The 20536-nt window shown below is 35.9% G+C and overlaps 1 protein-coding gene across 1 annotated transcript; it reads right to left on the bottom strand.

The window, feature by feature from the left end:
- Positions 1 to 3604: 3604 nt before the first annotated feature.
- On the bottom strand, positions 3605 to 4584 carry LOC131061061 (uncharacterized). The gene has a single exon (XM_057994561.2). It carries the CDS (start codon positions 4414 to 4416, stop codon positions 3718 to 3720), a length of 699 nt encoding a protein of 232 aa, XP_057850544.2. The 5' UTR covers positions 4417 to 4584; the 3' UTR covers positions 3605 to 3717.
- Between the last annotated feature and the right edge of the window lie 15952 nt (positions 4585 to 20536).

The following is a 20536-nucleotide window of genomic DNA, read 5'->3' as shown; positions in this document are numbered from 1 at the left end:
TTCCCTTCAGAAAATGCTATTTGCAAACCCTTATCTTCTAAGGCAGAAATGGAAATAAGATTTCTTTTAATACCAAGTACAAAAAGAATATCACATAGTTGTAAGGAAATACCAGAATCTAGTTTTAAAGAGGTAGTGCTAGAACCTTTTACCAAGTATCGAGCATCATCACTGATTACCACATGAAGGTTGGTGTCTTTTTCAATCAGATCTGAAAGATACTCAGGAAAACCTAAAATGTGTCTGGAGGCACCACTGTCAAGTATCCAAGTATTATTGTCCGTAGGAACATTGCTGGATAGTGCAGAGATAAGAAGATAATCCTCACTTTGTTCGGCAACTTCATTTAGATTGACTTCCCTTTCCTTGGGATCATTCTGACAATCTTTGGCATAGTGACCATACTTATCGCATCTGAAGCAACGAATGTGAGAGGAATCTCTTGACTTCTTCCTTGGATCATAGGAGGAGGATCTAAAATCTTTGCTTCTCTTTTCTTTCTTCCAATGTCCACCTTTCCTAGATTTAGCTAAGAGAACATGATTATCTTTGTGAGAGTTCTTGAGTTTTCCTCTTACCTCAATTCGAGATTCCTCTTCAATGCAATCAGATTGGAGACGCTCAAAGTTGGGACGATCGGCTCTTCCACCAATGCTACGAATGAATGGTTCCCATTCATCAGGTAGACCATTTAATGCAATCATAACAAGATCTTTATCCAAAATTTGGCAATCAAGAGTACTTAGCTTGTCCTTTAGTTCATTGATCTTCATGAACCAGGCTATGATTGAGTCTTCTTCTTTCATTTTCATGTGAAGAAGCTGCTGAGCAAGAGCCCTACTGAGGTTGTTGACTTCATACATCCCTTCCAAGTGTTTGATCATTTCCCTGGCAGACGCAAATTTTGATATGACAGTGACAAGATGATTCTTGACGAATTCAATTATAATCTTCCTAGCCTTGAGGGAGTCTTTCTTGAATTGTTTCAGCGCTTCAACATCTTCTGGAGGAGACAGCCTTTCTTCTTCTACAAACTTTAGCAAATCATTCTCTTCAAGGATCAATAGAATACGAACTTTCCAAGCAGCAAAATCAAAGGCTCCATCAAGTCTATCTTCAACCCTCAAACCTAACATTTAAATCTGAAAACAAACAGCAACTATATGCAATAAATGATTTACTAAAATCTGAAATTAGAGACACCTTAGCTCTGATACCATGTTAAATTTGTGCCCTAGATCAGTAATCAGATTTGTAACATTTGATTATGCCCTAGTTTATTAATCAGATTTGTAACATTTGATTATGCCCTAGTTTATTAATCAGATTTGTAATTTAGTAAACTATAATCAAGTAAACTCAAGAATGAAACAAGGAACCAAGAGACAAACACAAATACCCTTGGAAAACCTCCAAGGAGGAAAAACCCCGCATTAAAGACCCACAGGTCAGATTATGTATTCACTCTTATTGCACAAATACAATACTTAGCTTGCTTTTCTGAATCTGATCTTTATATATCAGATCTGTCCTTTTGCATGTTTCAAGACTGCACCAAAATGCCCTATATTCTCTTGAATAAGTTCACCCAATCCTTGTACAAGTTCGCACAATCCTTGGATAAGTTCGCACAGCCTTCTTTAGTGATTTTGCACCTCTTGTTTGCAGAGCTAATTCGCTGATTTCATGGATGACTGAATTGTTTTTGTATTTGCAATTTACCCTTTATTTATATGGGTCTTTAACCCATATATCCTAGGTCGACTTTAGTCCCTTTTGGCGCCAATTTGTGGCTTGTTGCATTTAGTGTTGCGTGGAGGATGGGGCCGGACTTGTCTTGAGGGCACGCTACCCCTTTAAGATAGGACCCAGTCCTAAATGGGTTCGGATGTTGCCTTAAGGCAATCCGAACCCATCTTCCCTAGTTATAAACAACAATAAATGCAAATATTTGTGAAGTTCTTTGTTGTGTTACAATTCATGGATGATATAACTCTTGGAACGCTAAAAGTCCCATGTCAGCCATTGGAATAAGATGTTGAGCTTTGTGGGGTGTACATCGTGGTGCTTTCCACAATGTAGAATTAAACATACACTGGTGGCCTGTGGCAAAGATTGTTGATCGCAGACAAGATGTGTGTGTGTGTGTGTGTGTGTGTGCAATTATGTTATGCAATGGAGCAAAGATCACATATTTGTAATTTGAAAGTTGTTAATGTGGTTATATTGATATCTGGAACAGAAACTTCAGAGTATAATTTAATTACGAATAAGTAAGAGACTGTAAAGAGCTTGACATCTAGATAGGAGGCTAAGAGAGTGTAGTAAAATGCATACTACAAATTACATGCACAAATTAAGTAACGAATAATGTGAAGCATCGACATAGTGAAAATTAATACTAGCACATTGATTACTAATTATTCATAGCATACTGAAAATTGACATTAACATGGCTAGAGGTATTGGCTACAATGAATTTCATGCACAAAATCGGTTGATGAAGCAATGAATGCTCCAGCAAGTAACCATATAACAAGGCACCTTGTTGCGTTTGGAAGAAAGTGTGTTGCATGTGTAAAGAATCTAACATCACGTGCCAAATAAATCATATGACACACTATGCTATGATAAAAAAACTGCTTTTTTGAAGCCTATGTAGATTTGCAAAGTAGAATAATATATTATCAGAAATACTGTGGCAAATAATGGGGAATTTCAACGCAATACATCAAGAAACCATCAGCAAACGTGATAAATATTCGTTAATATTCTTGCACAACCAGAATGATCAATTGTTGAAATGACCCTACCAGAACGATGAACTCTTCGTCTTGGAATTACCAATATGTTATTGACAATGGAAGCCACAGAAACCAATTTACAGAATTGCAGATTAAGGGTCAAAATGGCGTATTATCTTCAAAGTTCAACGAATCTCTTGTAATAGGAGAAATCATTAGGATTAATTATTACAAGAATGGCATTTCAGTAATTACATTCAAATGGATCAACGCGAATATGGCATTTCAGTAGCTACAATCCAAATGGATTGATACTGGTAATGAAAACACTAAACAGACAATACTAACGCCATTCAAAATAATGGATAAGTTTTTGTGATCTTAAATTGCTCACTTAAAGACAAAAAATTTCTTTGTGATCTTAAAATGCTCTAGATACATAAAAGCTGGGCATTTGTCGAAATTGTAGAGCTGGAAGAAAAAATACTAAAAAGTATTAAGTTTAACATTGTAATCAAGCAAAATCTAGATCCTAGCGGCTCCAAGCCGTCTGTTAAGTTTCAAGAATGATGGTACTATTTTGATTTTGTTTGGGGTGTTTAGTCTAAGCTTTCTGTTTTTTATCTCAGCTTCTTGCATTTTTGTTTTCCTTTTGCTGTCCTCTAGATGTTAGCCTGGGGTTTTGCTGTCGGCCTTCAGCTTCTGTGCAGTTGGGCTCTCTGGTTAGTCCCTGTTTGTTGTATCACTGTACTTTGTAGATTTGATTACTGTTTCTGAGTTCATTTGTGTACAAGGGTTCGGGCCCTTTACCTTATAATAAAAGAACATTGCACCTCAGCCAAATCAAGGACATACAAATATAGGAACCAAAATCTTCGTTTTATACGATAGAGAAAATGACAAAAATTGACATAAGTTAGCTGTAATTTTGTTATACATGTTGAAGAAAAGGAGAGGAAATAAAATGAAGAAATTATCTGTTGCATTCAGGAGGCAAAGGGCGGTTGAAACCCCCTCGCCTGTTCATGTACTGGCGGGGCTGTCTTTTGGTGACCATTCTCACCCCGCTTACATCAGCACCCGGCACAGGCTTCCCCTTGGTGGAATCAAACCCCGTTGGAAACCCCATCTTCTTCATTATCTCCATTTCTTCTTTTTCTTCTTCTTCGGTTGCTCCTGCTCCTCCCTCCGCCATGCGCTTCTCCTGCTCTCGGGCGATTCCCTCCACGAACTCCGCAACCACGGCTGCGCGCTGTCTCTCCTCTTCTTCGGCCTGCTTCTTATCTCGCCCGGACCGCTTTCCCTCAGGTGTTAGTGACCTGTGACTATGGTGGCGCCGAGACCTACTGGGTGACTGGGATCTTGATTTCGATGTGCCCGAGTACTTTTTCCTGCCCTCCGATGGCGACCTTGAGCGGCGCTTCGCCCTCTTCTCCACAGACCTCGACCTTGAGCGCTTACTCCTTTTCTCTCTGTCTCTGTCTCTTTCTCTTTCTCTTTCTCTTTCTCTTTCCCTGTCCCTTTCCCTGTCTCTCTCCACAGACCTCGACCTTGAGCGCTTGCTCCTCTTCTCTCTGTCTCTGTCTCTGTCCCCATCTCGCTCCCGCTCTCGGTAATGATCTCGATCTCGATCCCGATCCCGCTCCCGCTCCTTGTTCCTGTGTCTATCCATTCTAGACTAAAGGTTATGCCACGGAAGCTCGCCCTATGCAGTGACCAGTTTGGAAGTACATAAGTGTTCTTCACTGCTTGCAGGTCCTCCTCTACTTTGACATGAGATGATTTGCGAGCTTGGCCGAGATTCGAAAGTCGACCCTGTTTGTGAAGCAAGTCTTTTATCACAATTTTCTATTGATACTAAGTTAAAAAAATTATTATCGTGGAAAGAAGTTTGATTTTCAGTTATTAAATTAGGAGTTAGATACTAAGTTAAGATAAATTAAAAAAATGCCTTATTTTCTTAGAGATCATATTTTTTACTAGAATAAGAAAATAAATATTACGCAATTCATAATAAAAAGTACAAATAAAGTTAGAAGGAACATTTATAAAACACACTGATCACATAAATAACACTATTTCATGTACCCAAGTTGTGTTTCTATAAATTAGAAGTAATTTCTTTATTTTTAAGCATCTTTGTTTAGGGTATCAAAATTAATTCAAAATAATTGAGTCTTATGTTCATTCATTTATTCATATAAAGATTGAAACTTTTTGAATTTTAAAACAACTTTCCATTCTTTAAGAATATATATATATATAGTCTTATGTTCATTTTATATATATATAAAATCAAATAATAAACAACTTTCCACTCTTTAAGAATATAAATTTAAAATTGATGGAATCAAAATTTTATGACATTTAAAAAAAATCTAATGTAGAAAACCAATACATAAGAAGTCTTTGAAATTTCATCATTAATAAAAAGCCAAAATCATGAAATTCATCTCAAACTTCAACTTATATTTTATTTTTAAAATATATGGATATGCATATTTCTAATAATTTAAATTAGGAATTCAAAATATCATTTCATATTTTATGTAGGCTTAAGAAAAGTGATAGAGAAATAATTTAAATTTAATTTCTAACATTTAATTTTTATTTTTATTTTATTAAAAAAATTTAGAAGTCTTCAAAGCATTATTAAGGTTTATTTTGTTCAATTTTTTTTAATTTTTTATTATAATTATTGTGGAAATAGTTTCAAAGCATCAAAGAAGTTTGGTTTTTAATCATAGGATTAGGAGCTAGGATACTAAGTTAGTGTGTGTGTGTATATTACACAGTTCATAAAAAGTACAAATAAAATTGGAAGAAACATCTACAAAACTAATGATATTGATGTCATGAATAACACTATTTTTTTACATATTCTATGAAAATATTTATGGAATTACCATCTATTTTTAGTTAGAGGGGTGTTGAAATTCCATTACCTAAGTTGTGTCCTTTGTAAATTCAAGGCAATTTCTTTATTTTTAAGCATCTTTGTCTATCATACCAAAATTCTATCAAAATAGTTGAGCTTTATGTTCATTTATCTATATAAAGATGGAACTCCTTGGATTTTAAAACCAAATAATGAAATCCCTTTAATTTCTTGATGTAGTTTCATCTACTAATTGTAATTTTTTTAAAGCATTCGAGTTGTAAGGATTGTGATCATATTTTGATTTCTCAAATTTATTGGTGTTGATATAATATTGTGTACCAATATTCTTTATACATCTCATCATAATCTAACATCTCTAATATTTTAGTGAATTTTCAATGTCATATTTTCAAATGTGTTCATTAGTTTACTATAATGATCTCACCCTATGCAGTGCCCAGTCTGGAAGTACATACGTGTTCTCAAAGCTAAAACAATGTGTTAGGGAGTAAGAATCATACGACAAAGACCCAAGAATTCATCCAAAAACAAGCATTGCACCTTAAAGTAATAATCCAAAAAGAACCTCACTCAACAAGAGGTGCTCCCTTTTCTAATAGTATTCAAAATTATAGATCCTATCCTATCTAAATTCATTCTCAAAACCTCCTCAACAACACTACATAAATAAATTTATCATGAATAATTTTAACCCAAGGTTAATTTTGTTGTTGACACTATCTAAAAAAAGTTTCGCAACCAAGGCTTGATTATTAAACTCAAAATCCTCCATTTTCTTAAGTGTGTTGTTAGGAAAATAGTGTATCAACCCTACAATAATAAAAAAGTATTGTTGATACATGAGTGTGAAGGGTTGTTTGGGGGGGTACCTGATCATTCATCATTAGGTCATAGATCTAACAGTGGATATTTTGTGTGTTTTGTTTAACCTAGAAGACAACCCTATTTTACAAGGGCATTGTATTAGGTTGTGTATTGTGATAATCTAATGGTTGTCGAGTTGCCTCTAGATCTCCATTGGTGATACTCTAGTGAGAAGCTTGATCTACAAGTATATTGTAATATGTTGTTGATTTTTGAATAATATATTGGGCGGCTTTTAGAAAGTGGGGTTTTTCTATCAAAAGGGTTTTCCCCACGTAAATTGTTGTGTTGTGGTATGAATGATATTTATGTTAATTTTATGCAACTGTTGTAAAGATCTAATAAAGTTTTGCATTACCCTCCTCTCAAGATTAGTGTAGGAAGTTATTATGCTACCATAACTTCCTTGCACATACAAACCCAATCCCAACTAATAAAATAGTTATTATAAGCTAAATTTTGTAACCAAATAAATTTTAAGGATAGATATTCAAACTCATTTTAAAAAGTTTTAGGATCATAATGCATTAAAACCTATAGGTAGGAAGAGGTCATAACACTAATTTCAAGAGGGTAAGATGACCAGCAAAAGATACCCACTTAAATTTCCAACAATTAACCTTTGCTCTAAACTTGTGAAGGATTTACTTCCATTGGAGGTGATTAGGTAGTCCAACAAATAATAAAATTCCAATAAAGGAAATTCTCCTATCTTGAACCATAGAATAAAAAAAGTATTTGTTGAATGTCTGAAGGGTATTGAAAAAATAAATATTTGACTTATACTTATTATTTTTTTAGCCTAATAAAATAAAATACATATATATAGCTCTCCTGAAATTGGTTGCCTCAATAATAGTAGCAACACCCAAAGGTAGTAACATCTATGATTTGAAGATGAGAATAAGAATCAAGAATATTGTCTCTCGCCAACACTAAATACTATTTGTGACTCACATCTGTCCAGACAACCATACTAATGAAAAGATATGGAGAAGGGATCACCTTGGCTTAGTCCTCTTGAAGCACACAATATAGAATGCAGGGTTCCATTAGTCAAGACTAAAAAGGAATTTGAAATCTTATAACTCATAACCATTTAATCCACTTTGAACTTAATTTGATTTGGATAAATCTTTTCTAAGAAAATATTATCAAACCCTATTGTAGGCCTTAGACATGTCCAACTTGATAAACATGGCTTTTTCTAAAATAGCCAATGGAATGATAGTTTCTAAAGTGATAACTAACCCATCTATAATTATGTGTCCCTTTGCAAAGCCCCCTACTCACATGATATCAAAGAATCTAAAAAATATTTTAGACATTCAACCATTATTTGGTAATAATATTGTAAGTAACATTATAGAGGGCTATAGGATTAAATAAATCAAAAGAATTAGCCCTCACCTTCTTAGAAGTCAAAATAAAAAAGGTAATTGAATTCTCTAAGCACAAATTTATGAATTTTATATTCACAAACCACATTCAAAAGATAATTCTTCAAAAAATTTCAAAATCTCAAAATTTGTGGAAAACCCCAATTGGGAATCCATCCAAACAAAGAGCCTTATCTTTCTTCTTTTGGAAGATAACTTTTTTTTTATTGTTTTTAATAGTGATGGTTCTATTAATTGATTATTTATTTCAATAGTAATTGTATACACATAAAAATGGCTATGAACAAATAAATAAATATTTTATATTTATTTAATAATTATTCTTCTATTAAATAGTTAATTTGAAAAGATTAATTTATTTAATTCATTTCGTGTCTTTCTATTAATTAATATTTTATTAATTAATTCATCTATCCTATTCCTCTAATTAATTAAATATATAATATTTAATTATCTCCTTCAAATCAATTAAATATCTAATATTTAATGGTTATTCTCCTATCCTATAGTCTCAAATATTAAACAATTTCTTAAATTATTTAATCTTTCTTATCCAACTCACCCTCCATCTCCACTTCATATTCCCTTTGCCAACTCATCCATCATGTGGCTAAGGAAATTAATATGAATATATCATGTATCTTCAACTACCAAAATTTAATGAAAATTATGTACATACACATATTGCATAACCATTTCCTATATTCTCTCCAACACCCCCTACATCTTAGGAAGGACTTGAGTCCACTTGTCCTCTCATGCCTAAATTTTCTCCAACCATCCCTAGATTCCCTCAATCAGCAACCCAGTCAAGGTGAGATGAGTGACACTTGTCTTCTCCTTCCCCCTTTCTCTCAACCTTCACCTTTGCTCGTAGCCATTCAAATCTGCAAATCTGATCAGGACCATTGATCCGAGCCACATCATCTAATCCTCTCAAGGTCTATAAAATCAAGAGCTTCAGTTGAGAGAGAGTTAGTCTTCAAATTAATCATATGCATCTGTGAGTTTTTGAAGCAAATAGCAAATAGCAATAGCAATTATCATATAGCATAGTCATTTTAGCATAATCATGTAGTATTTGCATATCATAGTATCAGTTAACTATAAGTTATTAGTCCATTCTTCATATGTCATCTTGGAAGCTATCAGTGCATTGTCTGAGAGCACACCATCTGCAACCAGGAATAGTGGAGTTAGGACACAATGGGACAAAAGACATGAAGGTAATATTAGTATCTTATTTCATATGTATTTCATGTAGTTTTATTGGTTGAATTTGGATTTCCTGTAGCATTTTCATTGGTATTTTGTGAAACTAACTTATTGCAAGTAATATTCTAAGGATGAAATTCAAGTCGACACATTTTGGCACCCACCGTGGCACTCATAGACCTTGCATATACCTTTAAAAATCTCACAAATAGTAAAATTAACACATTTGTAATACAGATTCACGCATGTGTGAATTTTGACAGCGTTTTTGTTCTGCAGGTTAGCACATTTGCATCCTAGGTTAGTGCATTTGCCTTCTAGGTTAGCACATTTGCACCATATGTTAGAGCATGAGCATTTTAGGTTAGCGTTTTTGTCTTAAAGTTTGTGCATTTGCATTACATGTTCGCACATGTGTGTCCTAGGTTAGCGCATTTGTCAAAGAAATCACGCTTTTGTATCCACAGAGCAGCATTTTTTTAGCCTAGGTTAGCGTTTTTGACCTGCAGGTTAGCGCTTTTGAGCAAAAAGATAGCGCATGTGTTAGATTAGCGCTTCTGTTTACAAACTGAAAAAAAAATCTTGCAGGTCCGAATGTCCAAGAAATCAAAATTTTTTAGATTACTGACATGCATGTGCAAGACGGTATTTAAGGCAAATTTTATGCATTTCATCATCTAGTTAATTAAAAGCCTTGTTTTGGGAAGTAACATATCATATCTTGTTCATCTAGTTTAACTAAGAGGATGAATTGACAACATGCAACTTGCATTTTTAGTATTTTATCTCAAATAGTTGCACATAGACTTTTAAAATGGCTAAAATAAACACCATGTTTGTTGGAGCAACATCTCCAAATAGGACTTAGCCAACAATTTCTTTGAAAAGGTTAAAAAGAACACTTATATTTTGTGTCTCGAAAGTGGTAGGTATATGCTCTCCCCTTAATTGGGTGACCAAAAAGCCAAACCCACTCTTTTACGCTTTCTTTACTTTCAAGCAATTAAATCCTTTAGAGGGCCTGCCTTCCCGAGCTACCTTGAGGGGGCCAGTGAGAGGGGAACAACCTAAAGTGGAAAAGGGCTAATATTGAGTCCTTCCAATCCATTATAAATAAATCATGTTTGTGACGAAAGTCCCAAACAACATGTGCTGATAAGTTCATACTGACACTATGTTTCCCCATAAACCTTATGGAGCGTAACCTCTATAGGTTGGGAACCTTCTGTATTTACGGAGCTGAAAGTGTTGCATGTATGGCCACATAACCGGAAGCCTTTACTAAAAACCACTTGTACTAGTTGCCAAAATCCTTCTAGTTGTTGGCGCAGGAGGTCGGACCTCTGAAGCGGCCCACATACATACGGTTCCTAGTAGAGATATAAAGTTTTCCATGGGGAGTTTTCATGGAAACTGGTGCTTGGTTGCCCCAAAGAAGTGAGTGTCGAGGGTGGATCCAGCGGGGTCAAGCATCTAAATATCCGCTTTCAATAGCGTAGCCTCGGGGGAAACCCTGCATGAGATTCAACAACTATTGTCTCAATCTGCCATAGGTATTGTACTTGCTTGTGCATTTTGTTTATTAAACATTGTGTCTTCTACGTCTGTAACATGTTCCAAATGGTCAAAAATTGAAGAAAATTATCATCTACAAGAGAGCAAAAATCCAACAAATTACTGAAAAAGTGTGATCAAAAGGGTAATACAAAAAGCTTTCCAACACTTGAAACACCAAATCAAAATCAAAGTGTCAAAACATCAATATCAAAATAATTCTTGAAGTAGATTTGTCTCTAAACCATCACCAACCAGGTCACTAATCTAACAGGTTATTCCCAAAAGGTTCTATAAACACCAACATTCAACAAGCTATTGATTCAAACATCTTAAGTGCAAAAAAATCGACATCCTTGTCAAGTTTCTCATTAGGTTAATCAAATCCTCTATCACGAAGCTTGATCAATCTATACTAGGTTCCTAATCTTGGATATATCTTTCTTATTTTGAACCTAGGTTATATTAAAACCAGAATCAAACAAACATGTGAATTGCCAAATGCTTATATGACTTTTAAGTATCACCTTAAGAAAAGAAAACCCAGTTATAAAGCTACTCAGAAAAGGATAAGATTCTTGTATATCAATTGCAAGATCTTATTGAAACATAGGACATTCCTAAACCGTTTTTGTCACTACCTACGTGGCTGTGGTATAGAATTTGACGGTGAAATTTTGCAAAGACGTTCTTTTCAACAAAGAGATGCTTTATCCCAATGAACAAACAATAGCGGTAAAATCAACAAGGCATATCTTCCTAAACCAATAATCACCTATTGACTTTGTCCTTTGGAACTTTCAACAACTTTGAAATAATCACATGCTAGTTTGGACTAGAGCCCAACACAAACAACTTAGAAAACAACAACAAAAGGAGGAAGAAGATAATCTTGTATTCCAAACTTTTGGATTTACCGATGTTGACAAAGAAGCAGTCAATAGCACCATTAGAGACCTTGAACAAGATTTCAAATTTGATAGGCTAATGGAAAAATTGTTGGCAAAACAAAAAGAAAAATATCTCTTGATGTTGGTAAAATCTGGAGCTAAACTACCACAAGACTTTAACATAGAAAGCTTGAAACAAGATGCGGAGGCAAGTAACACCCAAAACACAGATGAGTCAAATAACGAAGATGTCAACAAAGAAAGCAATGAAGAAACAAGGAAAGAAAGGGATGACAAAAGAAAAGAGCGCAGTGATAAGAGAACTCACGAAGAAACAAGGAGAAACTATGTGGATAATCCATTGTCAAACCTTACTCAACAAATACAAACTCTACAACAACAAATAAAAGACATGCAAAATGGGACAAGCTCCAAGAAGTATTCATTAGAAGATATATGCCCATATCTGTATGATACCATTTCCGCAACATTGCGAGATTCCTAAATATGACAAATACAATGGAAGATATGAGCCTCAAGATCACATTAGGGAGTTTTGTACTATGAGCATGGAATTTTCTCATGATGAAACTTACCTTATGCATCTTTTTCCTAGGAGTTTAAATGGACAATCAATGGAGTGGTTTTCAAGATTACCATCCGGAATCAAATCCTTTGAAGAACTTGTGAATAGGTTTATTTCACAATACTCCTACAATATAAGGAAAGAAATAACAATGCCGGATCTCTGCAATGTTAAACAAAAGAATGGTGAATCCTTTATGATTTTCTTACAACGATGGAAACGCATGTTTAATAGGTATCCCCGAGATGTACCTGATCAAGAAAAAATGGACATATTCATTGATAATCTTGTCAGTGAAATGAGTTATCGACTAAGGATGCAATGTCCTCCCTCTTTTGCCAAAATGATCGAGAATGGTCTGAAAATAGAGAACGCGATGGTAAAGAAAGGAGAGCTAAAAATTTACAATAATTCATAAAACAACAACAATAATGACAAACCCAAGTTCTGGTCAAAGAATAGGAATGTCAGCAATGAATGAATGATGATAATAGTACTACAAAACAACAACAACCAATTTTTAATCTATCAAGTCAAAACCCAAGCAATAACAATCCAGAAAACCATAAAGCCAAGTCCTTTTTCTCCAATCCTCAGAGGAAATTTACAAACATTGGAGAATCTTTGGAATCAACTCTAAAAACTCTGCTTGCCAACAAATTAAGTGTTTTACCAGAAGCAAGAAGTTATGAACCACCAGTCAAGCCCAATTGGTGGAATGACAATCATTTTTGCAATTATCATCAAAATAAAGGACACCTAACAAATGATTGTCAAAGATTGAAACACCTTATCCAAGATCTAATCGATAATGAAACCATCATAGTGGATAGCCATAAGACAAACGAATCACACTTGGCTTTCAAAACTCCACTTCTGAATTATGACAAAGGTGAATCGTCCCAATTAAAAGATGACAAAGGAAAAGCCAAAGTGAATTACACTTATACATACGATGATGTGGTAAATGTGATCATTGTTAACAAAAATCCATCTTCAGAACCAATCAATGTTATCACGAGAAGCAAAGCAAAGGTTACCATTCCAGGTATAGCAAAAGACTCAACATCCACATCACAACAATACAATTTAGTAGAGCAATTACAAAGAATACCTGCTCAAATATCAATTCCGGAACTTCTCAAGGTTTCACCTATGCATAAGGAAATTTTGGAGAAATCTTTAGTGGAAACAACAGTTTCAAATGATTTGGATGTAGATCAGTTCCAAAACGTGGTAGGACACCTTATAGCTCCTCATTTCTTATCATTTTCTGAAAATGATGATGCATCCTTACAACATCCTCACAATGCTCCCTTGCATGTTGAAGTCTCCATTAATAAAACTCGTGTCAAATGTGTGCTCATAGATGGAGGAGCTGACTTAAACATTTGTGCATTAAGTTTGATAAAAGCTTTGGGATATTCAGAGAATGCAGTAGACCCGAAAAAGAAAATAACCATCAAGGCTTATGATGAAGCAAAACGTTCTTCTAAAGGAACTGTTGTGCTACCAATAAGGATAGGACCTGTGGAAAGGGATACATTGTGTCAAGTTTTAGATTTGAACCTCTCTTACAACATTCTTCTAGGAAGACCATGGATTCACAAGATGAAAGCAGTTCCTTCTACATATCATCAATGTGTGAAATTTCCTCATGAAGGAAAATAAATCACTATAATTGCATATTCCATTCAATATTGCAATAATTTGAAGCCAACACAAGATACAAGAGTTCCACATAACAGAGAATCGGTATATCCTACCAAAGAAATTCAAGCAAAGTTATGGGAAACTTTTGAAGAAAAGCTCAAATTAAATGATGAAGGAATGGGAAAGTATTATTTGCAAAATTTTCCACTTTCCCCTAAGTCATATGGAAAGCCTATAGATATTCAATCAAAGACATCAGGAAAATCAAAACATATGTTTAAAGGAACTTTTGTTAGTGTTGGAACTCTTGAAGAGGAAAATGAAGACAAAGACATTCTTGGTTGGTTGTACAAGGATGAAGATAAAACTATAGCAATAGCAGCAAAAGTCAATATTCCCATAAAACAATATGGCAAAGGATATGAAATCATGCAAAAGATGGGATATGAAGGAAAAGGACCAATTGGTAAGCAACATCAAGGTATTTCAGAACCTATTTGTCCACACTCACAATCCATAGAAGATAAATCTGGGTTGGGATATCTAAAATTAAATCAAAAGCAACATGATCATCAACAACAAAAGTGGAGAAAGAAATCAGTTTCTAAAGAAGAAAATTGGCAAGAAAAGCTACATCAAGCGGTTGAAACTTAGGCCTATTTCCGTTTTAATCACTTTGAGAAGGAGAATGATCCACTTCGCCTAAGATGCTCTTAGGCACAAGGTGAATTCAGTGGTCCCACATAGGGGTAATTGAAAGATGACTCTACAATTTGGGAAGAAGGATGCAAAATAAGATGAAAAGATGACCTTTTTGTGTGCACGAGGAGACAGTGAACTGGTAGACCAATTTCAGCAAAAGATCCAGTAGAGTGGACTATACCCAATCTGTTGGATAAATCTTAGGCAAAATTGGAGGGAACAAGGTACCCAACTTGACCTACTCCCAAGACTAAGGCGTCCTACTCGTCCCACTCCCGACAATTTCAAATTTGAAGAATTGTAGACTGTAGAGCTCCATCTACTTGCTTTATATCTATTTATGTAGGTCTATCACCTATTCCTTGATATAGAAAAGAGAGAAAATGTTGGGTAGAAAGGGGTTTTCCTAAGTCAAACCCTAGTTTTGGAATCAACCTTTAAATTACATTGAAATGTACTTGAAAGAAAAGTGTGTTGATATATGGTAGAGGCTAGATCTAAGAATGAAAGTGTCCTATACCTTGATGATGCAAACGCTTACGCTTCTTTGAAGATGATCACAAACGTTGATCCAATAGGACAATTCCAAAAAATACCTAAAAGGACATCACAAAAGACATGCTTGCATGATGATTGTTAAAGACTACCATGATGAAGAATATAGTGGGATGGAATACCTCGAATACTTGAATTGTTTGATCATTCATGTTCTCTTGGTGTTCTCTCATGTGCTTACCCAAAACGAGGGAGGATACCCAACTTATATATGTCTTCCAAGCATTTCAAGGTGCAAAACTTGAAGTAAGGGCCAACACGAGAATAGATTTTCTACTTAACCATGCTAATCATTGTGTGGTTTAAATTTGGGCCCAAACATTGGGGAGTAAGGCACCTTGATTGGGCCGCTCCTGCGAGTGGGTCACCATAGGTACCATGCTCCCTCCAATGTGGCCCCAAATTGGGACCTGAGGTCCAAAATGGGAGGGAGAAGCCAGAATGACATGTGGAATTGAGTCGTGATGAATGAGACTAGATGAAAGAGGCCATACATGCTAAAATAGGGCCTAACTAAGAAAGAAATTGCATAGGGATGCAATTTAATACGCTATAGGAGGATGAAGGCACAAATGCAGGCACACTTGCAACTCTTTTAGAAGCACCTAGTTATCATCCATTTATAATTTGAGAGATTTTATCTAGATAAGAGACCATTGTGTTTATTAATAGCAGGGCTACCCACAAGTTCATTGATGAAGGATTTGTGGTCTATAAATGACTAAAATGGAGGATTTCAAATACTTCAATATATATATATATTTTTAAGGATTCAACATTTTTAATGCAACAAAATAATTTTAAAACAATACATAGCATTGAATATCACAAGGTATGTGATGTTTTTTATGTTATGTGATTAGGAGAGACTAGCATGGTTTTAGGTGTAGAATAATTTTATTTTCTTGTAAAATTTGCACAAAACTATCAGTATGTGAATATTACATTTAAATCTAAGGTGAAAGATATGTTGCTTAGACATATCTCAAATATATCACTACAAGTAGTCACATTTCAAAGAATGGAAAGAGATTTTACAAGAAATTTTTATTTTTTAAAAAAGGATAAGTGTTATCATTTTATGGGGATAGCGCCCTCTAATTATATGAAAATTCTTACATATACTATGCCATTGGCATTTCTGATTAGGTAACATGTGCAACATAGACCACAAAATAGTGCCACACAAACAACCTTAAGCATACATTAGAGGACAGGTAATACAAAATGCCCCATTTATACCAACTTCGCCTAAGATATCTAAACCATTACATTTTTAAAATAAGCTAAACCTATATGAGTTCATACACCGTGGCAGTCCATGTGCCAATGTTGACGACTTTATCTATCTTGCTCTCAGAGAGCTAGCCTAAGTCACCCGACATCATTCGACGGAATGGGTCGAAATCATTGTTGATCACTGCCACACGAAAGACTTCCCAGGCTTCCAGCATAAAAATTCTCACACCTGTTCCTCAGATCTAAAGCAGCATTCTACTCTCCAACCTCAGAATCAGTAACCTCAACATCTGACATAATTACATTCGGGTTAAAATATGGTCCAAGTATACTTGCCCACTCCTCATCCATTTCTAGCAAAGCGTTGCCGACAGCCTCCGCAGCGCACTCCCGTATGAAATCCGGGATTTTTGAGATGATTGTTTCCTTCGAAGGCAGAACATCGATCAGTAGCCCAAACACCGTCTCATAGATGTATTTGTCGCACCAATGTTGTTTCACAGTCCATACAGTATTGATTAAATCAACAATCGCATTAATCCCGTCCGCATCCAAGATGAATAGTCTATCACATTGCTCTTCAATTTTCTCCTCCCGACACATGCAGCTTAGCCCAAACTTATGCACCTTTTTGTCACAAATTCTCCCCGAGCAGGCTCTCCATTTCTTTCTTTAGTCACTGTGATGTTGGGACATCTAGAGGTCAGTGTTTAAATAGTCGAGTTGTGTCCACCGCCTTCGAGTTTCTTCCACACCAGTCAAAGCCTTATCGCTTCGTAATTTTCAAGCTTGTCGTCTCTGCCAACACTGTATGCAATGATCGAAAGTATCCAGCATTGTCGACTCTCCGTATTGCATCTTTAGTCATGTCGGGTTGCCACCTACCCGACACCCGTATACTTGTTATCTTTTCTTAGCCGATTCCTTCACGCACACTCTCATCCATATCTTTCCTTAAGATTTCTGAGAGTTTAGTTTCTGTGCTACCCATAATGATGGTAATTTCCATCTTGTCTTCACATGTGCCAAGATTTGCTAGACGGTCTACGACTTTGATGCCTTCCCTATAGGTATACGCAATGTCGTATGAACCGATCCCGAGGATAAGGGCCTGGATTCTGGGAAGCCACTTGACCAATTTCCAATTTGAGAATTTGTTCGATTCCACCCCTTTTATAATGATAGCGGAGTCGCCTTCGGTTTGGATGTTTGACAATTGACGTGATTTACATAGGTTGAGTCCCAATTCCAGTGCACGGATCTCTGCTTCATTGTTGGTTGCGTTGCCTATGTGACCATATGCTCCGCATACCATTCTGCCCATGTCATCTCTAATAATTGCTCCAATTCTTGCCATCCCAGGGTTCCCTCTACTGGCTCCATTGAAATTTAGTTTCACCCAACCATTGGGTGGGCGTCTCCAATGAATGGTTTTCTTGTCCACTATTTTTTTTATTTGACAATCTGCTTGTTTTTTAAGCACCCATTTTCCTTCCATTTTCCTGTCCCAGTCAGAGAATCTTTCATATTTGGCCAATGATGCTTTTTCGTTTACCACTTCTTCAATTGCAAATTTGATGTCAGCTTTTACAGTTTCTAGTGATCTTTCTAATTCCTTGAAAATTCTCATGTTTTGTTCCTTCCATAAGTGCCATGTGATCAATGCAGGTCATATTATCCATATTGAACTCCATTTTGATGATTTAGCAGAGGGCCATTCAATCAGGAAATCATATAGCGTTTCACTCCTTGCCAGATTCAGCCCAATCATATTCAAGTACCAACTCCAGCACACCTAAAAGAATGAACAATTGTATAGTAGGTGATTAATGGTTTCCTCATCGGATTTACAAAGTACACACCAGTTCGGTCCCTAGATCCCGACAATTTTGAGTCTATCACTTGTAAGTATTTTCCCATGTAATGCCATCCAAAGGAACGATCCTGCTTTTGGCAATATCATTTTGTTCCAGCATAACTTCCCAGGCCAATTCGGCCTATGGAATCTCAGTCTTTATACCTCACACCCTAATCTTGCAGAGTATTCTCCAATTTTGGCCGCACACCAAAAAATGGCATCTTCATCTTTGCATGTGAGTAGCACCCTGCTAGCCAGTATGCAATTGAGTTTCCTACAATGCTCTGGCTCGCCCATGTCAATCACCTTCCATGTCCTTCTATGGTGCTTGTCTGAATGTGTGAAGTAGTCACAAACATGCACCCCCATTGCACCTTCAATTAGATTGATCCAATTTTGGTCTTCGAACATGTTAGCAATCAGAAGTTCTCCCTCCCAAGAATCGTGCCAGAACTTGGCCTTAGACCCATTTCCAATTTTCCACGAAACATGGTCATTGATGACGTGCCTACTGTTCCATAGGAAATTCCATGTGGCAGACCCCCTGTGTGCATCAATAATGGTGATAATTCTCTCTGGATCAAGGGAGTCAAGATATTTCATTTGGAATAATCTTCACCAAAGTTTATTTGGTTGTTTTAGTATTTTCCATGTTAGTTTGGTGCTGAGTGCCACATATTGTTTTCCCATACTTCTTAGGCCAACACCACCATCTTCTTTTAGGAGGCACATCGTATCCCAGTTAATTAGTGGGATCTTCTGATCATTTGCGCCTTCCCATACAAACTTCTTTAGTAGACTGTCAAGCTTCTTACCAACTGCGTTTGTCATTTCGAAACAGATCATATTGTAGACCGGTATTACAGAGAGCACACTTCTGATCATCGTAATTCTACCTGCCTGCGAGAGCCATCTATTTTTCCACGTATATGATTTGGCCTTACATGAGTTGAGGACCTCATCCCAAACCTGACACTGTCTTACCCCAAGGCAAATATTGACACCAAGGTATTTGAGAGGAAGCTCCCCGATCCCATACCCGAGGGTATGTGCAATTTGTTTTTGGGCCGCTTTGCCTGTATTGAAGAAGACTACCTGTGTTTTCCTGGCATTCATTTCCTGACCCGACATTGCAGTGTATTCTTCCAATACTTCTTTCACACGCCTCGCTTCATTGATAGTTGCTTCTCCAAACAATACGGTGTCGTCCGCGAACTGCAAATGGGTGATGTTTTCGAGCTGTCGATGAATGCGGATGCCATTCCACAATCCGCCAGTGTGTTTTCACTTTTCTTTTTATTAATCCTCCTAATACCTCCGCCATTAGAACAAACAGTGAGGGTGATAACGGATCCCCTTGACGCAATCCATTTGTAGCATGGAAGAAATCTACAACCGAGCCAATTACTAATAGTGAGAAACAGACCGAGGATATGTAGGTCTTAATGCGTTCAATCCAATCAGTAGGGAATCCAAAGCTTTTCAGGACATGAAGTAAGAATCCCCACACAACCTTATCATAGGCTTTTGCGACATCTAATTTGATGATCATTCCTTTCAACTTTTCTTTGTGAATGGTGTGCATAACTTCTGAGACTAAGATGATGTTGTAATGCCCCGCCAGGAAACCCCGAAGGGATTAAGCCACAACACAAGAATAGAGTGCAATTTTTTTTTATTTATTTTTTTAAAGTTACAACACATAAGATGCAACAAGATATCAAAGATTCAGATTACATAGCGGAAGACATCAACTAACACCTAAAGAGTTTCCCAACGAGATTACTTAAATTTCACAATTCACTTAACTCACACAATTAATCCAAAAGGCTACTAATCTAACAACGAGATAATTCTTAATCAGGATAATTTCTTTCGAAAGATGGAAATATAAATCACAAGCAAAGATTCATCATTAAGATCCATTCATAATCTTCATTCAAGCTTTTCATTTAAAATTACAAACCATACATCTAACATTCTAATACACTAGGATTTCATCATAACATAAGAGATCTTTCCAAGCATATTTAAATTCCTTAACAACAACTGAGTATAATTCATTACTCTAAGTTACATTCTTTCATACTCCAATTTATTGCATTTAAAAAGATGATTACAACCATGCATCTACGAGAAATCTCATCTAAACCACTTAAACATTCGAACAACATGGCATTCAAGAAGGAACCACATGTAAACATTTAAAGTTAATTCCATTTATCCACTTAACCATTCTAACATAAGCTATTCATACATGATAAAGCTGAATAAAGGAAACATAAGAGAATACATCACATAACACCATAATGATCTCGGAGTTCACCCCTAAAGGGCTACATCTCCAGGTCTGCTCAACTGCAAGACCCCTCTG

The sequence above is a fragment of the Cryptomeria japonica genome, chromosome 4 (genome assembly GCF_030272615.1).
Source record: "Cryptomeria japonica chromosome 4, Sugi_1.0, whole genome shotgun sequence".
Classification (NCBI taxonomy): domain Eukaryota; kingdom Viridiplantae; phylum Streptophyta; class Pinopsida; order Cupressales; family Cupressaceae; genus Cryptomeria; species Cryptomeria japonica.
This window is presented reverse-complemented; position numbering and strand designations above follow the sequence as displayed.